This window comes from Gymnoscopelus braueri (assembly GCF_963280865.1).
Source record: "Gymnoscopelus braueri genome assembly, chromosome: 12".
In the NCBI taxonomy this organism is placed as follows: Eukaryota; Metazoa; Chordata; class Actinopteri; order Myctophiformes; family Myctophidae; genus Gymnoscopelus; species Gymnoscopelus braueri.
The window spans coordinates 27,543,373-27,567,368 of NC_137614.1; the positions used below are offsets into that span (position 1 = coordinate 27,543,373).

The following is a 23,996-nucleotide window of genomic DNA, read 5'->3' on the forward strand; positions in this document are numbered from 1 at the left end:
TGCGTGGCGATCATACGACGCATTGTGAGCTTGCAGATCTGATATTTTCAAAAGACTTTTATACATTTTGAACTTGTGAAATGGGACATTCTGCACAATGAGTAGGCTACTTTTACTGTTGGTACTTTAAGTACATTTTGATGCCAATACTTTTGTACTTTTACGATTTAAGTGCATTTTTAGTTCCGAACTTTTACTTGAACAGGGTATTTCTACATTGCAGTATTGATACTTTTACTTAAGTAAAAAATGTGAGTACTTTTCCCACCACTGCCTAGGTGCCCAGATCGCCCTATTAGTGCCCACTCTGTTTTGGTGGCCACGCCTTCTGTTACCAAGCAAAGCCCTCATTGGTTAAAACCAAAACGCACTGACGTCAGAGCTGCCCTTGGGCTCAACGTCCGCATTGACGCATTCACTGTCAACATGGCACGGCTGGATGTCATTGTGGACAAGTTTGTTGCACTTTGGAGATTAACTTCTGTCCGACAAAACTTTCCTTGGATATTTCTGCTCATTTCAATCGTTGGATCTGTTTTAAAAGAGTTAGAAGTCGTCCCAAAGACATACTTCAGCAGCAGCAAAAATGTCCTGAATGTGTAAGTAAAAGAATGCTGCTGACACGTTAGCTTTAGCTAGCTGGCGTAACGTTGTGGTAGCTACAGTTGTACGTGGGTGTTTGAACAGTTTAGTGTTTAGTGCAGTGCTTCTCAAACGTTTTCATGTAAAGGACCCCCAAATTGATATGTATCTGGCCACGGACCCCCATCTGAAAATGTTTTTTTTTTGCCAGGGACCCCCGGAAGAGCAGATCTGTGTTTAAAAATGCTAAATTATTTTTAAAAAATGGCATTAAAATATTTGTCAAGCTTTTTCAATAATAGCATATCTGTGAGCTTGTAGATCTGCTATTTTTGAATAGCCAACATATAAATGGATAAAGTGGTTAAAATGAATTATGGTATTGACACTATGTTAAAGGTAGGGTAAGTGATTTACTTTGGTTAAAATAAGTGTTAAATAGCTCTATATTCTGATAGTACTCATTGCTATTGAGTGTTTGTTAAGTAAAAGGAGTCTCCAATGTCTCTCCAGCTCTTTATTAAACAGAAAATGCATTTTCAGTGCTCTCTCCTGATTAGCTTAAAATGTGTCACCTACCTGAAAATGTACTATGTTCTGTTTACTAAAGAGCTGGAGAGACCCGTGGGACCGAACAAACGCTCTGTAGCAATGATTACTATCAGTATAGTACTTTAAACTTTTTAACAAAAAAAAAATACCCACAAATATCACTTATCACTTAACTACTTTTTCTTGGGACCCCCTGGAACCCCCCCCTCAAGGACCCCTGGGGTCCCCGAACCCCACTTTGAGAACCAGTGGTTTAGTGACCAGCAGGATTTCAGAACTGCGTTGTAAATAGACATTCTAGAAAACAGGAAAATCTGGACTAGCTGGAGTCCTAGAATGGCTAATATTCCATACATTGCATGCACTCCATAGCTCTAGTCATGTGCACTCGGATCAGCTCTAGACTAGTCATAATCAGCTCCCTTTGAAAGTCTGGCAGAAAATATATTTTTAGTTAAATATCTACCCGAGATTGACAAGGACCACATTCTCCGTACAAGAGGGAATGGAATGCAGAACATTGTAAACTTATTTCATTGAGGCTTCAGCCATTCAAGGGCTGAATTTGCTTACTGCCACTGTGCCACAGTCATTCAGTCACTTGAGCATAATGTTCTTGGTAAATGGTAAATTAATGGCACATTTATATAGTGCCGTGCCTTTATCCAAGCGCTTTAGAATGTCAATTGCATTTATCCATTCGCATGCACATTCACATAGCGATGACTAAGGAAACCATGCAAGGCCTGGTTTGTAGGTTTATAACAAACATCAGGTTGATTACAAATTGATAATGTTATTTATCTTGCTCTCCTCTCAGGTACTTCGTGAAGGTGACCTGGGGATGGACCTTATTACTACTGACTCCATTCCTCCTCCTCTCCAACGCTTCCATCAGCCGGAATGTGTTCTTTCTCTTTCGGCGGTTGCTTTCTCTCGTGGTAGCCACAGTCATTTGGTATGTTTGCACTGAGACATTCTTCTACATTGAGGATGTCAGTGGTTCATGTTATGAAACAGAACCTATGGACATCCTCAATGACGAATTCACATCAAAAGCCAGCTGCAGGAGGGCTGGCCTCCAATGGCAAGGCTATGACATTTCAGGACACTCCTTCATCCTCACCTACTCCGCCCTCTTCATCTGGGAAGAAATTGCTCCCATGGCCTGCCTGAACACAGGTAGCGCCTTGTCTACGTTTCCAAGAGTTGTTCTTAGCCTGCTGTATGTATCCCTGAATGGAATAGTGATGATCTGGACATGGATGTTCGCGTGTACCTCAGTTTACTTCCACGACCCATCTCACAAGTTGCTAGGGACATTGTGTGCAATACTGGGGTGGTATGTGACGTATCGGGTGTGGTATCTAAAGCCATTGTCTCCTGGACTCCCTCCTCAACGTCAGCCAAAAGAGCATAAGCAACACACCTAGAACGTGCTTATTCTCATTCATTATTGTTGCCAAGTATTACTACTAAACCGAAAATAATAACGCATATTAAAGTTGGATGTTTCCATCTCTCTGGGTCCAAGTTGACCATGCTATTTAGAGTTCTTCCTTCCTTACAGAAAGGTAATTTTGTACAGGGGGATTGGTTTGCAGTCCTTGAGTCACAGTTGGCAGCTGCTGTTCCCAAAATGAGTTCTCTGTAATCTGAGACAAAACACTGACATCTAGCTTTGACCTCTCACCATCAGCCTCCCTGTTGCTTATGCAGCATTTGTTTCATTCTTTGTTGCCTGGTTTATTTGAATGTAAATTGGTGTGAGTAGGACCTTCACAGTTTTAGATATCTGAACACTTAAAGAATGTTTTAATTCCAGAGTTGTTTAGCACCGACTACTTTTATTAATGTTACCGCCAATAGAACAAGTGCATGCCAGTTTAAATAACTGTAGTAGACCAATATTTCATACAGATTTTATGTTTACCTTCTATACCTTCATCTATGTTTTCAAGGAACCATCTGTTTTGTTTGGATGTTTTGGTTGGATCTTGGTCCACTCATTAGATTTTTCATTAATTAGCCTATATTTCACTGTGCAATATAGCTAACAACAACACAGTTGAGTAGTCTATTGAATATTATTTGTTGTGCATTATATGAATGTCTTGTTACAGTATATTTTTACTGTATTTTCAACACTACATGCATTGTGGTCACAAGATGATAAGCTTGGTAAAGATGATTACTTTAAAGTGCCATTACCATGTTATAGATAGACCAATTCTCTAGTAGGCCACACTTTACAGATTGACAGTGAGTGTGTGCATGGCTTTCTTTTGGGTGCAAGAGAATCATAACATTAAAAAGGTTATCATGGACAATATTTGTTCTCTTTTGGATTGGTAAAACTTGACACTGCACTGAAAGGATAAAACTTTTTTTTTTTAACGGTGTTATATTTTCAGTCAAATAGCAAAACTCTTTAAGTTTGTCTTGGCTCCATGAAAAAAAACCTGAGGCCTGCAAATTCCATTTTCATAATTTATTTGTCATTGATGGCAACTGAATAAATTAAGGCTTATGAACAAATATCATAAAAAGCACCATAAATAAATGCATATTTATAAATATAAAAAATTAAAAGTAAAAAATAAAAAAATACTATTGTGAAACTTAATGGTCACAAATAACAACTAGGATTTCCCAACTTGAACTCTTTGTGTGATCCATGGATTATAGGCCCAATCTTCAGGGATAATGATTGCGTCAGCATTAGCAGTGGAGTCGTTGAAACAAAGGTGCTTGTGATAATCAGAGAATATACAATGACAGGCTGGTCATGGAGTGTGATGCCTAATTTGTGCTCCCGTCGTGAGACGGAGTCGCGTGACAAAATAGCAGATCTACAACCTCAAAGATCGGCTTGGAGATCTGCTATTTTTGGTGTGCGACATACGGCAAAGTAAAAATCAGGTTGGATCTCTTTTTCATTTATTTCTTGAGCTTTTCCCCGCAACTCATGTCATATATTGTTGGTTAGTTGGCAAAATACATGAACGTTTGTCAATCCAAATGCAAACCGAAGGAAAATGATTTAGTATAATGCTGACATACACTCAGAAAAGGCCCATGGTTAAATCATAAGAAATAGTTCGTAGTCCACAGTAAAATCCTCCATGTTAATTTAACTCGGAGTGTACAAATGGAATCAAACAGACCTATTTGAAGCCATATTGGTTCCATTTGTACACTCAGTTAAATTAACACTGGATTTTACTGTGTACAGTGTCTGCTTGCCTAGACAAATTACCTTTGTGCCATTTACATCACTGCTAATATCATGCAAGATTTTGAATCAAGTCCCAATCCTAAAAGAACTTTCTTTACACTCTGCACTGTATAAAAGATTGAGTCCAAATAATTAAACTCATGGCTATATAGCAAATGCTCTCCCCATCCTACCGTTATGTAACAAAACATAACCACAGCTTTTATAGGTGTTTTGATAATTTTGTTCAAGAGTTTTGTAAATGAGAAATAAACTGCTCAAAAAAATAAAGGGAACACTTTGATCCCTTAATTCTTTTGAGTTTTTTCATGAACTGTGTACATAATGCTAACGAAAACTGCTCAAAAGAATTAAGGGATCAAAGTGTTCCCTTTATTTTTTTGAGCAGTGTAGCTTGTCTGAGTCATTATCAGATATTTCCCTGCAAGCAGACACCGTTATTAAAGGAACGCTGATCATCATCTTTGGTTAAAACACAATAGCATTTAGTCATGCAGCGTGTTATTAACCACATTAAATTAATAGGGTTATGTTGTTAATAACCACCTGCAGATAGTTGTTTCTGTGGCAAAAGAAAACATGGCACATCCTGACTCAAACATTGGCCTCCAGTCGATGAACTGTTTGTCTTGTTCATCCAAGGCCTAATTTCAGTTGAACAATAATCTCCTTCAAAGATACTGTTCATGTTCCACGGTGATGCATATCGACCATAAGTGTTCTTCCCAGCTGTGTGCGTGCGCTTGTGATCTAGTGGTGCAGACATAAAAAGAATCACTGTGCCGTAGGTCCATCATGTTGAATGGCTTGGGTCACAGTTCCCATTAAGAGGTTTAGTTTATGTACTGTACATAATATACAGTAAGAATGTCTGTACAACCAGTCACGAAACCAGAGACATGAACAACTTACACAACTTAAAACACAGTATCATTTTTAAGTTCACACTCCAGATTTTGCCATGTACTCCCAATAATACTTAACATAATATTATGAACTGAAACCTAAGTGGTACTGTAGTGAAACCATAACATTGTGGGATGTTAACCCAAAACATAACCCAAAATAGCAGGATGGCTCCACAGAGAACAAAGGACAATTGTGAAGCAAGAAAACAGTAAGACTGAGCTGACAACATTTTACTTGGGCAAAGGCAAGTTAGCCTCTTCATGCTCCGTTTTGCCTTGAGATGGTTCAGCCTGTCTACACCATCCCCCCTCATTATCCTTTAAACGGGAACTTTGACAATATTTCATTTGTATACTGTCATTCAACTGTGAGGAGGACATGCGAGAGTCTGACATTACAGTTCCCAATGTGCTCTGAGTGTCGACACGTTTTGATGGGGTCCCAGCGTGACAGAACGCATTGGTAAGAGTTACGTCAGATTTTCACTTGTCCAACTTACAATAGAGCGATTGGATCCATGTTAAATACTGGTGTGAAGTTCCCCTAAAATTTCTGTTTAATTAAATAAATTCAACAAAATGTGCAATTATAAATATCTATCTTCGGTAAAACAATCTAGCATCTGTCAGGAAGGAGGAATGAAGGGTAGCAAGAAGCCAGTAATGTCTTGCTTGATATTGGTGAGGGATTAAAGCGACACCATGTAAGGTTTTTTACTAAATAAAATGTTATTTTGACCAATCTGTATGTTAGAGTATGAAAATACAATATAGCTATCACATCTGCGGTGGTTGTATTTGGTCTCCCTTTTATTCTATTGAGAAATGTAGATCTGTGGTCTGGTATGACCTTTTGTGGTTGACAAGTGGTACTGCCTGAAGGTCAAAATTCAATTTCTGCCCCTCAGCAAGCAGGCAGGCTATTAACGCAGTAGTAAATAATTCTTCACTTGCGCAGGTTACCCGGTTTCGAATCTCAGATAGATCATGAAAGTTACAGAGAGCAGCTTTAATTAAGCCCAATTTATATTTATAATAATAGTAATAAATGTAATAATTATTAGTATTAGTATTATACTGTAATTGTTATTTTTCAAATTTAAAATCGTGACATGATGCGTCACATTAATTAGTTCAAAATCAGTTACTCTCTGAATCAATGCCAGGTATAAATTAGGCGTTACTCTACCCCGGACAATCTACACAACACAATTAAGTGCTTCAGAGGTCATGCCTATAAACTTGCGTTGTGTTATTAAACGTTTATTCAAGAAGAACCCTCGACATGAAATGAAATCTACCCCATGTCCCAGGTTATGCAGAGACCTCCAACAGCACTGTTGTGTCCATCGATGCAGAAGTTGGAATATTACCACCACAAGATGTCACTCAAAACAGCAACAAATTCCTGGTTACCCACTGTGTACAGAGAGACTTTGAGAACCACTGGTCTATGCAGATGCACGATAGGGGAATGTTTGCCTCCACCATTCATTTCATATGGCAGTTTCTGGTAGCACAGCAATTATCATAAATGATTTGTCATTTAAATCTCCTGAAGTTTCACAGAGAAAACCCCAGGCCAATAAAGGAGTGAAGAGCAGTTAGGTGAACGCCAATACTATGAATAATGGTTATAAATCCAGCGGTTGAGTGACATGCTGTGGTCTGTTAACCCCTGTAGATGATGCGTTAACCTCATTCTATAATGCTATTTCTCTTTTACTTGTAAAGAACATTTGGTTGAAATTCTCATTATGGCTTGACCATGCCTCCAACAAAATTAAAATGAGTGCGCAGGACTTAAGTCGTGAGACCTGAACGTTACCACAAATAAAAACTACTGTAGATGAAGGCATTGATTACCAGAAAAATGTGCTGTCAAGAATTCCTTGTTATGGAATGTTCTTAATATTCTTTGTTCACCCAGGATACAGTAAGTAATAGTGTTCTCTATATAGATTCATATGTTTCCTGCAGTCATAAAACATTGCAGAAAAGTTGAAACATCACACATATACACAGACATTAAACACAACGAGGGGCATTCACTACATGTATTTCTTTTTTAAAAACCAATAGGCAAAGTAACCCATTCCGCCGAGGGAGCCCATGAGAAAAGAGGCCCCGAAGAAAGATGGCGGCTTCTTTTTTACCATCCGAAATGCGTCGGGTAGAACTGCTGACAGGAGGGTAGTGTGGATGTCGCCCAAGACCTTTCGGAAGGCGTAGCGTTTTTGCACACGCACAAAAAAGGACTGGATGTTGGGCCGGCTGCCGTCTTCCCAATATTTCTTAGAAAGTCCCAAGAACTTGAGCCTGTGCAACAAGGCTCCCAGACAGACATCAGCTAGCGTAAATTCAGGTCCACATAACCACAGCTCACACTTTTGACCTGGCAAGGGCAAAAGAAAAGATCTTACTGTAGTAATAGTCAAATTTAAATTATATGAAAACATGCCAACAGCAATTGATTTAATTGTTTATAAAACATTATCGATAAGTTATCCAAATAATTAATTGATTAATAATTAATGAATGAAAAAGGATACAGTAATGAAAAAAATTAAAAGTAAAAAAATATCGAATATTGTGAAAATAGCCAATCTACAAGCTCACAATGCATCGCACCCTGAAGTATTGTGAGCTTGTACATCAGTTATTTGCAATTATTCAGTTATTCAATTAATCGAAAAAGTAATCAATAGAATAATCGCTACAAAAATAATCAATAGTTGCAGCCCTATTGAAAATGAATTCTTAATAGTGTCTTAATAAATGGGAGTAATATTATACCTTCATACTCAAGTTTCCTTTTTTCTAGTTCGGCTTCCACCTGATCTAGAACCATGGCTAGCTCTCCCAGAATCTTCTTCAGATAGTTCACATTGTCATGGTCTAAGATTTTTGCCTGTTAACACAATAGAACATGTGCATCTCAAGTCCAAATGTAACATTCTGTACAATTGTTGCTGTCGGGCAGAAACCTGTATGTCCAAAACCATTACTTTTCAGGAAATGGAAAAGATAACCTGTGTTCCAATGGAATCCAATGTAGTTATTATAGTCACAAGCTCTTGTTAATACTTTTGATTGGTTAAATATGTCAATCTGCTGTCACTATTTTTGGCATGTCATACAGTAGGTGAAAAGTTTCAAAAATCTTCAAAAGGTGAGCATCTTCAAAAAGAGCTAAAATAGTAGATCTACATTCTGCAAGCTCACTTTTGGGTATTTGTGCGACAAAGTATGACATTGGGCATTCATATATGAAAAAGAAAAAAATGATATGGAGATACAAGGTATCTGCCCAACAGCAACAAAGTATTAAGTGTTAAATAAAATACTTATTTGATAGACTTTTAAGGAAAACCAGTGCTGTTAAATACTTTGCCCTAAGGAAAAGGGCAGCTGCAGACACACTGCTGACACAAGAACAACGCAGCAATTTTACATAGTCCATCAAATATTGGAATAAAAAATCAATAACACGGAAGAACAAGCTGCAGTGTTTTTTGCCATAGTAAGGTGGGGCAATAGAGGATGGAACTCTTGGAATCACATATTGCTAGGGTACGTTCCTATCTGCTGCATTTTCTAGAAAACTGGTGAACCAATCTGTTTTGGATTTATGTCAGCCTGTCATGACCTTCACATAGCTGGCTCTCTCTACTATCGATAAACTGAATAGTCTGATAAGCCAAACAGGTAACATCCGGTAGCTAGGCTGTTAACAGTACCCTGCATTATACTGTATCCTAATGGCATCTGTGCATCTGCAGTCATAACCACATGCACTGTATGTACATACATTATGTCCATTGGACTGTATGGTATACAGTTACAGTATTACCATTCAAGCCCTATTTGTTTCAAATAATCTTGAAAATAGTCAATCTACTAGCTCACAACGTGTCGCCTTGTGAGCTTGTAGATCGGCTATTTTCGAAAACAAACGTTAACCAAGAACATTAAACATTGAAAAGAATCTGAATGTTTTAAATGTTTTGAAACTGACAATGACCCATGGCCCAAAATAGGGACACCGGGGTTAAAGTGGTTAAACCACACATTATGTAGTTATGACCATTAGTGTAAAATCACACACTGCAACAATGTGCCAAGGAAACCCTTATCCATGCAGCACTATCTGTTCCTTGTCTTACAGAATGTCAACATCTTCTACTTCTTATCAAAAGCTCATTTAATGGATTACCATCATGCATCAGTGCACATGGATCTCTTCAGTCTAATGAATAGAAGCTGCATTCAGCGATACAGCAGTGTCATACGCAAAACATATATGTTCATATATTTTCAGCACATGCCGATAACTACTAACTAAATTACTGCCAGTGCACACAAAGTGCAACACTTAAGGAATAAACAGGAATGACTCATTTGAATCATTAAGCCAATAATGACAGCGTGCCATGAGGCATAGACAATATAGACCGCACTTGCCTTGCATCATAACCTTACCTATTAACAACTACTCTATAACAACAGAATTTGGTTAGACTTGTTTTGTCTCTCTTGTTTCTATGGAGGATTCAAACATATGTCCAGACACGATAATAACATCTACAAGCTAGACACCACCACAATGGTCTGATCTTTAATTAACACCAGAGGCACATCTTCTGCACAGCTTCTTCCAGAAGGGCGCAGGTGTCATTCAACTATGGACTATACAATGTAGAGCTGTACATACTTCTCGGGGACAACTTCAACCGGAGGTTCAATAATCTGTTGAAATTCAATCTAGAGACGTTCTCCTGATCATATTATCCTCTGGCGTAGCGTTTCTCAACATTGGGGGGCGCTGGAAGCAATATTATTTAAAGGGGGGCACTGAGGTGCACACTTTATTATACTCAAGTTCACATTTTCTTCATTTCATCCTAGACTTTTTTTCATTAACTCTGCAGTCAAACGAGGCCTGGTTTCTGAATTAATAATGGATAATGAGGGAAGATTGGCTATATTTAGTGTTGAATGTGGTTTGCAGAGGTGGAAGCATGTCTGGAAAGGCTACTAAAGCCAAATCTATACTCCGTTGTATGATGGTGTTGCTTGATACATCTACAACAAGCCAACAACAACATGGGTCAGTATCACATCAGTATCATGATACTGACCATGACACTGGCATGATACTGACATGATGCTAACCATGATAATGATATGACCATGATACTGACCATGATGCTGTCATGATACTGACCATGATACTGACCATGATGCTGACATGATACTGACCATGATACAGACCATGATGCTGACATGATACTGACATGATACTGACCATGATACTGACATGTTCCCTCTCACAGCACTGTGTGACAGAGGGCCAGACATCCCTGCGACTGGGATGGCAGGCCCTGTCACTCACACAGTGCTGTGAGGGGGGCCTGATGTGGCAAGGCCTGACATCCCTGTCACAGGGATGTCACATTTATGATATTATCATATTCTTATGAAACACACGGGTTGTGTCAATTGGTGTAACCAGAATACACCACTTGACACTTGTTGCTTCTACAGTCAAATTCAACTTTGCTGAAGAAAGTGAGACTGAAAATCAAGCATGAGGTTAAATTAAAGGTAGGGTAGTGATATTTTTTGGTTAAAACAAAATGTTTTTTGTTATAAGGTTAAAGCTCTATATTCAGATAGTAATCATTGCTATAGTGTTTGTTCAGTCACAGGGGTCTCCCTGTCTCCCATGCTCTTTAATGAACAGAAAATACATTTTCAGATGTATCAGGAGAGAGTACCCATTTATCAGCTTAAATTTTATAGTGTTCGAGTTCCAATTATGGCTGCTCATTTATTTGTGTCTCCAATTTCACTTGTTTAATCTGTATCCCAACTGAGTTCTCTTTCCTGATTGGATAAAATTGGTATCCCAACCTGAAAATGCCTTTTCTATGCATTCTAATAAAGAGCTGGAGAGACATGGAGACTCCTGTTACTGAACAAACACTCTACAGCAATGAGTACTATCAGAATATAGAGCTATTCAACACTTATTTTAACCAAATAAAATCACTTACCCTACCCTACACTTGTGTTTTATTTAATTCCACCTGACAACAATGAATCAAGGTAAAAACCTGACAGAAGGGCCTGTGACATCAGACCCCTCTCACAGCACTGTGTGACAGGGCCTGCCATCCCTGTGTCAGGCCTGTGACAGGGCAATACACAATAACAAATAAAGCTTATATTTTAATTGGGTGTGGGGGTGGTAAGGGACCTGGATACAGTGTTGCCAGATTCTGTGAGAGAAACAAGCAACCAGGTCTAGGAAAACCAGCCCAAAAGGAGCGACTATGGGCCACATGAGCACTTTAACATGTACATCAGCTATTTGAAAATAGCAGATCTACAAGCTCACAACGCGTCGCATTAAAATCTTGCGGGGAAATTATAATAAGCAGATCTGGCAACCCTGCCTGGATATTGGATAGGGGCACTGGCCCAAAAAAAGGTTGAGAAACAAGTCCTAGTCTGAGGAAGTTATGCAAGTCATTCTGTACAGTCTGGACTCCCACACAACACCAGGGGGGAACTGGCAGCCATGACTACCGACAGCAACAACAACAGCTACAATGGCAGAGAACAAGTTCCAGGCAATAGAACAGAAGAAAGATAAGGACTGCAAAAGTGGAGGCCTTTGGCGTGGGGGGGGGGGGGTCATGTGGTCCTTTAAATCCATTGAGACTATGGCAGAAGGTAAGGACTACAGTAGGCTATGTGTATATGACATATGCATGTTATTCTCTCTCTCTCTCTCTCTCTCTCTCTCTCTCTCTCTCTCTCTCTCTCTCTCTCTCTCTCTCTCTCTCTCTCTCTCTCTGTCTCTCTCTCTCTCCCTCTAGACTGGTCCTCCTATCTGTTCCAGCATCAGCAGTGTCATATGTATTTATACAGTAACAACACACTGGAGTCTGTTGTGTGAACCCACCATGAGTTTCTTCTGCTTGGAGAGGTATGGTTCTGTCAGCTGGGGCTCCTCATGGTCCAGCTTCATCAGCTCTGATGCAGCGTTAGTCAGGTGTCCTGAGTTGACAGCCGTGCACGCGCGCGCGCGCGCACACACACACACACACACACACACACACACACACACACACACACACACACACACACACACCATATACTGTATTATTATTTCCTTCAACTGTTCATTGGAGAAACATATACAAATACAAATCCAAAGAGTTGATTTAACTCTGAGTTGATTTAAATCAACACCTAAATTAGCCTGAATTAAGGCCTGAGTGTTGCTCTGTAGGGTCTGTGTTATGTTATGATGTATGATTTTGCCATTGTTTATGTTCTTAGCTATCAAGATAAATGCCATTTTAGTGGTTCAACTTACGGACAAGCGTTTTTAATCAAATGGGTGGAATCTTCAAGAATGACGTCCCCATCCACTGGGCACAAAGTGTTTATTTAACTGCATGAAACAACGTCTCCCATATGCCCATGCTCTATGCCCAATTGAGCACTTGCGAGATTCTTGATATTTTCTAAGCTCAGTATAATAAAAAAATGAAAAGAAAATTATGTTTTTTCTTGCAGAAGAATTGTGTTTCTTTAACTTGTTTTTATTGTATTTTGGAAGCCTATTGTTTAACTACTTAGGCCCTATACACTTTCTTCATCGTACGATGAATAACTAAAATAGCCAATCTACAAGCTCACATGTCGCATTACGACGTGTTGCACCGAATGCAATTCAGTCGGTCAGCGGATCTCCAAAAAATAGATTCCTTTCAGTGCCCTGAATTAAGGCTGTAACAGACGGGAAGCGGCTTTGTCACTATTGGAAGACCTGACCTGATGAAGTGAACGGAGGTGACGCAACTCTCCTTGAATGGCTCTGAGTGATTCCCATATATGAAGTACCCTAATGTCATCAATATGACATCATAATACTGACGTTATAGACTGGCCTGGACTCCATATTTGTGCATGCCTCAAACAGAACTCCATATATGAGCATAAAAGAGACACAGACAGACAGATACAGAAATCTCTACATATGGGCATGACAGGGACACAGACAAACAGACGTGGACAGCCGGTACTCTGACAATAGGTACAATGGGCATAGCCGGCTGGGGGCCAACTTGCATCGTTCCTGACTTGCGTGGTCCCCGATAATTATTTTAAATGTTTAAAGATAACATGTAGTTTAGACATACAGCATGCAACATTTGGTTTTTACCCGGTTTCCTAGTTACTTTGTAGCACTTCATTGTTTTTCCTTGCACTCTAGTCACATGACCATTTACCCTGTTGTTTGTTGACTATGGTTCATGTAATTTACTCTGATCTCGCTGGAGATAGGAGCATCTGCTAAATGCCCAAATTCTAAATGTAATTCTGTATCAAACTCCTATCTATACAGTGCGTAATATATACATATCTTCCGGCATTAGGAAAAATATGACCCTGTAAATACTTTTATGACAATGATGACATTAGTCATCTAAAAAAAATTGCATGGTTTCCGTCCACTCAGAACCCCATTGGGCCTCATTCACAAAGCTCGTTTACACCCACATTTTGTACCTTGTACGCAAATACCCGCGTTACGAGTCTGATACATCAATCTTTTTGGACGAACGGCCGCTCTTATTCATGTCTGCTGGGAGGCAGACATACATGGGACCAAAGCTTGCGTACAGTATGTCATTAGAATGCCTTATTCTTCATGCAAAATCAATTACAATAGTGCCAAACCTCACATAAAATATGTATGCGCCCCCAACATTTGTCAACACATAAAAAAAAGAAAAAATATGTCAAACGATCTATTGCTTGCTTGTATGCATATAATTGACGATGGGTTCCCAGATTGGTATATAATAGACATGATGCAAAATATTTTCAGTTGACTCATTTAGAGCCGAATTATTAGATCCCTCTGCGTGTTTGCTGTGTGGCCACAGTTTCGCCTATTGGGCTTTCATGCCAACTCCAATGTCGCGCTATTAATTTATAATATTGACCACATCACATGAAAGCAGGCTTACCATCTGATGAGGATACAGTAGGCTATGGATGAAATCTAGCTTGTTGTCAAGTGGGTGCTTACCGCCGCATTGTAAGCTTGTAGATCTGTCCATTTTGAAGAGTGGTGACGTTTTTCGTCTAATGTTAGATGTTTCCTGTTGCCTTTTATGGTGTTAAATGGGGCGTGGATGTTCTACACGGGAGCGCGATCGTGGCTTTCAGACAAAAATGAGGAACACCTGTAATCCGCACATATCAGGAATCTACACGCCCTTTCGTGAATTGCACGTAAATTTTTTCTTAGCGAAATTACACACCCCTTTACACGCTTTATTTACACACTATTTACGAACAGCTTAGTGAATGAGGCCCATTGACTTACATTATGTCTTCCATCAAAAAATAGAAAACATATGTGAAAGAAAATGCATGGAGGTATTCAGTTTGCCAACTGGCAGTGTGCACACACAGACATAACCTCTTTAGACAGCTAGCCTCCTACAGCCTCCAACATTATTGGCTCTAATTACGCATAAACATCACCGGTCCACCACTTCTGTTAAACAAGCCATCAGGTTGATTTAATAGTTATCACACATACTATACTGACCAGGGGTTTCCTGGATAATTAATTGGCTAATCCTCTCCATTTGCCTTGATTTATTGAGGAAAGCAGTTCAGACTCCAAGGTTTATTTCTTGCTTTGGAGAGTATTTTCAAAAGTAGAACTGTGTCCACACTCTACAACCTCTTGGGAGAACCGTTCAGGAGAATGAAATGTTTTTTGGTATGCAGAAATAGTACAGTAGCATTGTGCAAATTTATAGTATCCTCTGACAGCATCATTTGTTTCGGCAAAATCTAAACATTGTTTTAGATTAACAACAAAATTGTAAGCCTGTCATGTTAACAATGACATCAATGACATGCTGTTTCTGGTGTAATCAGACAATTAAATTATGAGAATGAACAACTTTGGACTTTACTACTAAATGTTTTGCTAATTGCATTCAGTCAGTAGATCAGAAGGTTTGGACAACTTTAGTTTTTGTACACACAACTAAAGTACACGCTCATAGTAGTGCACAAACACGTATGGGAAAGGGAATTGCGGACCACCCGGTGGTCTGAGACCGTCCTCAGACCACCCGCTATGCAATATCCATTTGGTTGGTTACAGGTGCGCGCCTGGAACGGAAATGTCGGGCGCATATTGGGCAAGCATGCAAGATCCCAGAGCCGATCTAAAAGACTCATAATTTCACTCACAATTTAGGTGGCATTTCAAACACTTATTCCTTATTCCATTTCAAACACTTATAATACAAGGTTATCGCAGTGCGTCATGGAGTGTTCTTTTCTCTCTATTTCTCTCATTCAGAGGTCTTCCTCACTCCTAATTCTCAACAAATCTCTGTGATTAAAATGTTCCTATAATCAGCAGAAGTGCTCTATGTGCAATCCATGCATGTTCATGATATAAGCAGCCAAATCTTTTTGTTCTCAACAGGGTGGCTGGCATGTCCCTTAGGGGAAGCTCAGTCATCCGTGAGAGACGCAGAGTAGAGCTGCTGTTCCTTTGCTTAGAAAGGAGGTATGTCGCAGGTACCTACTGTACTGTATGTCCAGATGGGAGGAGGCCATGGGGCAGACCGAGGACCAGGTGGAGGGATTCCAGTGTGGAGGGTCCGGGATCTCCACACTGGCTTAGGAACGCCTCGGAATGGATGGATGGATGGATGGATGGAAGGATTGGCTTCACTTACTACGTATTTCTGCAGTGGCGTACTTTGGGATCATGGAGTCAGTGGTGAGTTCTGGATGGAGGATACAGCCGTGCGTGTAAGCGTCCATGGGCAGGCCATCAAGAAGCTGACGGTACTGCTGCACACGCTCATGGAGGACTGAGCCTTCATCAGGAATCAGCTGGGCCACTGTTTCTGAAGGCAAGACATCCATGTACATATATCATATATAGCACAAACCATATATAGCACTTTTAATGCATTTCACGATCCATTAGATAATGACATACAACACGCTCAACTCAACTTGAAAACTGGAAGCTGGATCCTTAAAGTAATTAATATTGGAAAGAACAGCCCTCCAGATTTACTATGTATTGCCACATGGACATTTCAGGCAAGACACACTTCCTCAGCACATGCACTGGCAATTTCACAACCACAATCTATTAGATACCATTTTTTCTCTGGAACAGATTTCATAACACACAGCACACACACCAACAAAATCTATTATAATGGCATACTAGTGGCATATTATAATAGTAAAGATCATTATAGTTGTTAATAGACATATACTCATTATATTCACTGTTGATTGACTGCACATTAGTATCCATCAGATCCAGATATTCAGTGTTGAAGATAATCATACATATATCCAATTCATATTAATTATACAATAGATGTATATTCATGCATATATTCACTGGTGATTGATTATACATTTATTTATTGACAGAATATAACTGTTTTCAGAGCCAGTGCATTATGTCTAGTGTCAGACTATTTATTTTACTTATGCTTATTTTACCCTCTTATATCTCTAGTCTTGCCTGTACCTATCCTATGTTTCATTGCTTTGCTGCTTTGACACCTGAATTTCCCTAAAGAAATCAGTAAAGGTTTATTTTATATATCTATCTTAATAGTAAACTTTATTTAACCCAATTAAGACCTGAGGCCGATTCTACAAAGGCCTTCTAAATCAGTAGTTCTCAAACCTTTTCGTGCCAAGGACCCCCAAAATGATATGTATTTGACCACGGACCCCCATCTAAATGTTTTGTGCCAGGGACCCACAGAAGAGATTTGTGTTAAAAAGTGCAAATTTGTCAAAATGTTTAAAACAAAATTTTTTCAAAAATAGCCTATTGGCCTATTGTAAGTGGTTTAGGGGCAATATTGGTGGTAGTGTATTTTGGCGTTGGTTGTGAAAGTGCAGGTGGGTGTGGGGACGCGTTGTGAGCTTGTAGATCGGCTGTTTTCCAAGAGGCAAGGTATATGTGTGAAGGCGCTTCGTTTGGCCTTCTTTTCATAGACCTTGTTGCTTGTAGGGCTCGTTTCGTTTGGCCTTGTTTTCATAGACCTTGCTGCTTGTTTCTCGCGCGAAACCTGGCAACGTTATCTCCCATTGTTTGACACATAAACACTAATAAGAAGCTGAGATTTGATGAAATTGAAAAACGGGCTTCGCAGTTAAGTTCAGATGGTAATGGTCAATGGCTGTGTGCAAAATCAGAGCAATTGCTCCAGCCACTGAGGAGAACCGGGCAGCTTCACCATGAGACGACTACAGACACGTACGACTACTACAGAGGTTAGTCAAATTATAGGAGGATAAACAACACTAATTAGAGCACAGTTGTCCATGAGTATTTTTAGTCTAACTTCCCAGCAACATCACAACCTTGTACCAACTATGGTTTCTAAGCAACCCACGTTAACCTTTATGCCAGCCAAGCAAGCATAAAAAATTACATGATGATCCCTCTGTCAGCCATTAGGCAAACATCATGGTAACTAAGTAACAGAGCCCTCCTCTCCCGCCACGGTTGTGGGGGTCGCATTTCACAATAAGGATGACATCTCCACATGGCAGAGAATACTTGAATGTCCCTGGCCAATTACACTCAACACTAAAGCATTTGCATCAAGTATTAAAATACTGTGGTATACCAAACCAAATGAGTTGAGTATATTAGTATTTAACAAGTGAAAAGCACTTATGTCACTTATGTAAGACACACTATAATGAAAAGATCGGCAACCTGCTGCTGAGAACCTGCTGCAGAGTAACAGCGAGCCAGGTCACAGCCAGGCAGCCGTATACACGGCCAGGGACACGGACGAAAGAACGATAGTCAGCTGTCTGCTGGGGTACAGGAGGTTCCATCCCCAGGCTGCGTGTCTTGTCCTGTACAGTGCGGAGGGTGGAGCCGCATCTGGCAGAGTTCCAGGACTCTGAGTAATCAATCCCAGGGCCAGCTAAACCGACCTGGGCATGGCAGGTGGTCTGCTGCAGCACAGGGGTGTGAATATTTGAGCATCTTAGGGCCATGCTACAGTATGGACTGACTGTTCTGGAGGCAGCAGTACTCCTTCAGGCTGATCATGATAAGAGCTGCATCCAGGTGGGATGCAATGCCTCCCGCAGTCTGAGTTTAAGTGCTGACAGAAAAGTAAATAAATAAAACAAGGCCAAAGTTCAGTGCAGCCAACGTTTCAAATACCCATTAGTAATGGGTATTTGGGATCTATGAAAGCTCTCAATTGTAATGGGCCATTACAATTCAGAGCTTTCATAGATCCCCCACTGTATCTCAACTATAGTAGCTGACACAAGGGTCCTCTGCTCAGGTATAACAATCTTGTTGCTGAGATATCCGCACTCTCAGAGCCATGCTGTCTACATTGCCAGGGGGGATCAAAACACAGAGGAAATGCATGTCAGCAGATCTCATCGCGCTGATTAGCAGCTTGAAATCGATTTAGTTTGAACTCTATCTGTCACGTAACATTTAACAGGGATAACTGTAAATACAACTACGCCATACTAATTTGTACAACTACAGTAAATCATGCGGTTTCAACCGCATCAGACAGTTAAATGAATATGTTTGAATCATGAACCATCATCAGCCGTTTTCCTTCTTATATGGGTTAACCCATTAAAACCAGGAAGCATCTGTGTCATTTTAGATTTTAGCCATATTTCATACTTTGGCTATTAAGGAATAGCAGATATACAAGCTCATAGCGAGTCACTTCGTGCCTTCGAGCTTGTAGATCTGCTATTTTTGGAAAATCTTAAAACTATTTTGAGATGGGGTCCACAGACAAATACATATAATTTTGGGGGTCCTTCACATGAAAAGGTTTTGAGAGACTGATGATATAGCAACATACGTTTTTCAGGAAACTGATTTAGAAGACATTTGTAGAATCGGCCTCGGGTCTTTATGGGTTAAAGTTACTGAACAGCGATTGGACCATGTCCTCTGCTGCTGAAGTCAGTGGTTAGTTGAAGCATCAAGCCTTCCTGCTGTGGACGAGTGAGCACAAAGGGTCTCTTAACTAAGACAAGGACATACTCAACAGCCCTCAGGCCTTCCTTGGATTCATACTCCAAGGATATTGCATAATGCAATGCACACTGCCTCAGCAACTGATGCAAGACAATATATTGAGTTCACAGAATCAGGACTCCGTCAAATCTGTAGTGATAATGATCTCTGATATCAGAGTTAAATTAACAAGATTTTGCTGTGTAATTGTCTTAATGTAATGTGTGCTTGCAAACTCTTGGCCAGGACATAGCATAAATCTCTCCTTATTGCAGCTTGGTTCATCCATCCTTCATTTTTGCATAACCAGAGCTTAACCTGCAGTGCTAGCTACTCCAACAGAAAAAACAACAGAATGTTGTTGTACCTCCCACAAAGTTTGTCTCTAGGTATTCGATGATCTGGTTGTAGTCGCTGACAATGGTGTCTCCGTGGATGAAGACGGGCACCTCCTCGCCCAGGTTCAGCCTCATGAACCAAGGCTCTTTATGCTCCTGCAGAGGCAAGCTCACGTCCCTCTCCTCGCAGATTAGACCTTTCTCATTAATAACTAGACGGACCTGGAAATGAAATAGTGAATGCATGCAGAATTAGCCGACTACACAAGTTACAGATGACCGCTAAGACAGCATGCTGACGACGGCAACCAATACTCTCTGGGCTAAAGAATTTTACACTACCCCTGCAGACGTATTGCTGATGGGCAGGTAAGATGAGACAGTAAAAACAACTATATGAACTTAATGCCCACCCCACCCCCTGGGGTTAGAAGTAATTTAAACATCAGAACTCAAATTCATTTCAATACAATAAAAGGTTTTAAGTGCAAATGATTAACTTCCCTTTTCATGTTGTAGCTCTGCTGTAGGCTATACAGTAGCTGTCTAGAGCAGGGTTGGTCTGTGGCGCTGGAACAACCAGCGCCAAAATATTATATTGTTGTTAATATTTGGTGACATGAGATCAATCTTTATAATATTGCACAGAGCTGCAGGACCTTTCATCTAGGAGACAGAGCCGTAAAGCTGTATGTTCTCAATATCTGACTTAGATATATCTGACTTCACAGAGGGACGGTATCAGAATTGGTTTTCAAAGCAGTGGGCGCAGGTTTGTTAGCGCTTCTCTCTGCTGTTACTCAACATATTATCAGTAGGCGAAGATCTCTGATCGTCTGGCTACACAAGACTATAGGGAGTTGGATGAAGCTAAATAGGGCCATATCACAAAATGACACATTCGGTTGTGGTTTTATTCTACTACAATATCAACAAAGCAGAACAGAGTGGTTTACAAACTTGTGAGGAATGTGCATTTGAGTTGAAGTGGCAGGTGGGGATGAGAGAGGATGAGAGCTCTTATTTTGTAAATACAGTATATAGCCTATTTATGGCAGAATATGCTAGCTCAACTAAATTGTTAAATAACATGTTTCACAGCCCACAGACAAAAACTGTTGGTCAGTCAACATCCATTACTAGCAGGACAAGCTAATGTCCATAGAGAGTTAAGATTAACCAATTTCATCCTGATATCACTATTTGTGGGTAGATTTTCTAAAACAACAACATTGTAACATTTTTCAAAAATAGCCGATCTACAAGCTCACAATGCATCGCATCACAACGCATTGTGAGCTTAGAACGGCTATTTTTGCAATTTGTCGAAGTTTATAGGGGTTGAATGGAGACAACAAGTGGTGTGCAAAATACTGTCCCTCGAAAAAAAAGAAAAACTAAAGTAAGACGCAGGGAGTGATTTAACTGTACAGTCGCCACAGGCCTCTGGTTTGGACAGCTTGGAGGGATGTGTACAGCTTAACAAAGATGCACAAATGCATGCATTTTGATGTCACTGAAGCAGAAGCTGTTGAAATCTGCAGATAGAAATTAATATACAGAAAATCTAAATGTTTCTATGAAAACCCATAGTCATGCCCTTAAAAACAAAGTCACAGTTGCATACATAATGAGTTTAGTCATTGCTTTGTAATAATGCCAAGCAACTCAGCTGTTTAGACATTTGCCCAGATACTACACACTCCACTTTTTAACAAACTAAGTTGCATTGCAGTAATTACACTATAATTGACAAGGAGGAAAATGCAACACAGTGATATACAGTATTCTACCATACAGTATATTACCATATTCTGATCTTACTAAAACACATCTTGAGTTCTATTAAATCTAACAGGTCTATCAAGAACAACAGCAACATTACTAGCATTACTGACTATATACAGTAGTTTTGGGATACTGATGCACACTGGTGCTCTATGCAGATACGAAACAGCAAAAGGTTACAAGCTCTGTGAAGGAGTGTTGAACACATAAATCTCTAATCTGCAGCCCTCAAGAATGCCAGGTCTGTATTGATCTTCCATGTGGCTTCCAATCACACTGTAATTCTCAGGTATCAATTGCCATCTGTCTCTATCCGTAACACCTCTGTTGTGCTCACTATACTTAATTCTACTATATCTGTCAGATGGATATGTGTTCCTCTCCAGACCACAGCTTGCTGAATAACGCTTCTGTGAGAACTGATACCATATCTCTGATATCACTACGATCTGCTTTGATATCAGGATCAACGATATACTTTCGCGTGCTGAATATCTCTTACACTTCTTTGTTTTGTATGTTTGCTTGTAGGTTGTTTGTTTAGCATGCACAAGTTAAGGTGCTTCGTATGTCACAAAACATATTAGGCCTACATATATCTGGCATAAAAGCATGCATTTTAACTATAGGTCCTACAAATAATGCAGAAAGCAGTTGTATTTTAAGGGTCACATATTTGCTACAATCCTAGTGGAAGCTAGTATATGTTAAGAAGTCTTAATCCTATAAAGGTGAACCCCACATGCATCAACTTGTATATCCAACTACTGTAAATTGTTGGATTTCAAATGCTAAGAAACATTTCTGTAATAAAATGTAATGCAGCTTTGACAGCATCTCTGAAGAAAGAGCCAATGCTCTGATAATTCATAGCATTTATGTTCAAAACGGCCTCAAGCAATAGTATAACATATAAATCAAACTACTTCAAACGACTGGAGCCAGAGTCATGACTGAGAGCTTTGTCTTTAACCCTTTGCTGAGTGACATCAGCTCCTATCAGCCTCAGAGGCAACACCTAGCCTCACGTTTAACAGGCAAGATAAACCTTTAGCCCTGTACCACATGACTGTGCATCGCATCACATAATCACTTGCAGGTTTTTCATAACATTGATTTATCTGCTTCACAGTGTAATACAGTGTATTACAAGGATGTAGAATAATTTATCATGAATGGCATAATGCTGTGCATTAGTGAGACTGTATATTAAATGATCTTCACTGTTTGAAGATTGTTTGAAGTGAAACAGAAGTGTACTGTAGACTAAAGTGAAGCTCTGTTGATCCTGCATACATTTACTGAGGAATTCTTGGCTATGAGTGGCCTATCACACAAAATATTTAAGTATTATGTGGAGGTAACATTTTGTTGCTCTTATGTCCATGATGCCTCCATCTATGGAAATATATATTCTTTGCCATGGTAAAGAAACGTAAATTTGACATTGTATGAAAATTATGAAATACTGCTTATATTCACTTAAAGTAAGGGGAGAGAACCAGCTCCCCTTTGGTTTGTTTTGCACAGAGATACTTCATAATAATCAATTATTTAGACTGTCATGTGTCAGACCACACAAGGTGTACCATCATTCACATGCTACAGTATATACAGAGAGAAAATAGACCCTGCACATCAATACAAGGTTACTGTTTATGAGATGAATGAATCATTCACTCATACATGATGAGTGACAATAAGATATTGATCATGAATTCAAGCTATTATGTCGAGGAATTGTGCCCCATGCTGCAGAGGTTTCCTAAATGTTAGCTATAGGATAACATTCAAATTCCATAGATCTGTGTCATTAATAACCATGCACACAAACATGCTTTGATCACAACGCACGCACAGCAGCGCGTGCACACACACACACACACACACACACACACACACACACACACACACACACACACACACACACACACGCACGCACGCACGCACGTGCACATGCTTCCATGCTATAGTAGCCTATCACGGAGGAGACGAGGAAACACCTCCATCTTCGTGCTGTATAGTGTGTATTACCTTTTGGGAGGTGAAGGACTGCGTCCAGTGGTACAACACGAGCTTGTCTTTAGAGAAGGGTAATTTGGGCTCTGCCATCGGTTCTTCGCTTTCCTCCCCGTCTGTCATTTTGCCGTCTTCGTCGAAGGCTGAGATAGGCCACCAGCTACAGTTGGTGGGGGTAACATTGTTGGAAGACGCCATGACAGAGCGTTTTGTGCGTGTGAGAGAGGACCAGGGAGGGGAGCGAGAGAGAGGGATGGAGAGAGGGGGGAGGAGAGAGAGAGAGAGAGCGCGCGTTGGAGAGAGAGAGAGACACACACACACACACAGAGAGAGAGAGAGAGAGAGAGAGAGAGAGAGAGAGAGAGAGAGAGCAAAGGATTTCAGCACCACCAACCAAGCATCGACTCAACGCAGCATCATCCGTTTGGGACAGCTCCAGTGCTGAA

At 40.0% G+C, this 23,996-nt stretch overlaps 2 protein-coding genes across 5 annotated transcripts; one reads left to right on the plus strand and one right to left on the minus strand.

The window, feature by feature from the left end:
• Window positions 1-406: 406 nt before the first annotated feature.
• fitm2 (fat storage inducing transmembrane protein 2) lies at window positions 407-3,458 on the plus strand. The gene is made up of 2 exons (XM_080445504.1): window positions 407-599; window positions 1,955-3,458. The coding sequence occupies exons 1-2, from the start codon at window positions 427-429 to the stop codon at window positions 2,565-2,567; spliced, it is 786 nt and encodes a 261-aa protein (XP_080301630.1). The 5' UTR covers window positions 407-426; the 3' UTR covers window positions 2,568-3,458.
• A 3,872-nt stretch (window positions 3,459-7,330) lies between these two features.
• Window positions 7,331-23,748, minus strand: gdap1l1 (ganglioside induced differentiation associated protein 1-like 1; the record flags this gene model as incomplete). Of its 4 annotated transcripts, none has more annotated exons than XM_080445493.1 (6): window positions 7,331-7,675; window positions 8,077-8,191; window positions 12,254-12,348; window positions 16,080-16,253; window positions 19,773-19,965; window positions 23,566-23,748. In XM_080445493.1, 6 exons carry the CDS (start codon window positions 23,746-23,748, stop codon window positions 7,332-7,334), a joined length of 1,104 nt encoding a protein of 367 aa, XP_080301619.1. In that variant the 3' UTR covers window position 7,331. The 4 variants fall into 4 exon arrangements, with proteins under 4 accessions (XP_080301619.1, XP_080301618.1, XP_080301620.1 ...); XM_080445492.1 differs by having other exon boundaries at window positions 19,740-19,965; XM_080445494.1 differs by lacking the exon at window positions 16,080-16,253.
• Between the last annotated feature and the right edge of the window lie 248 nt (window positions 23,749-23,996).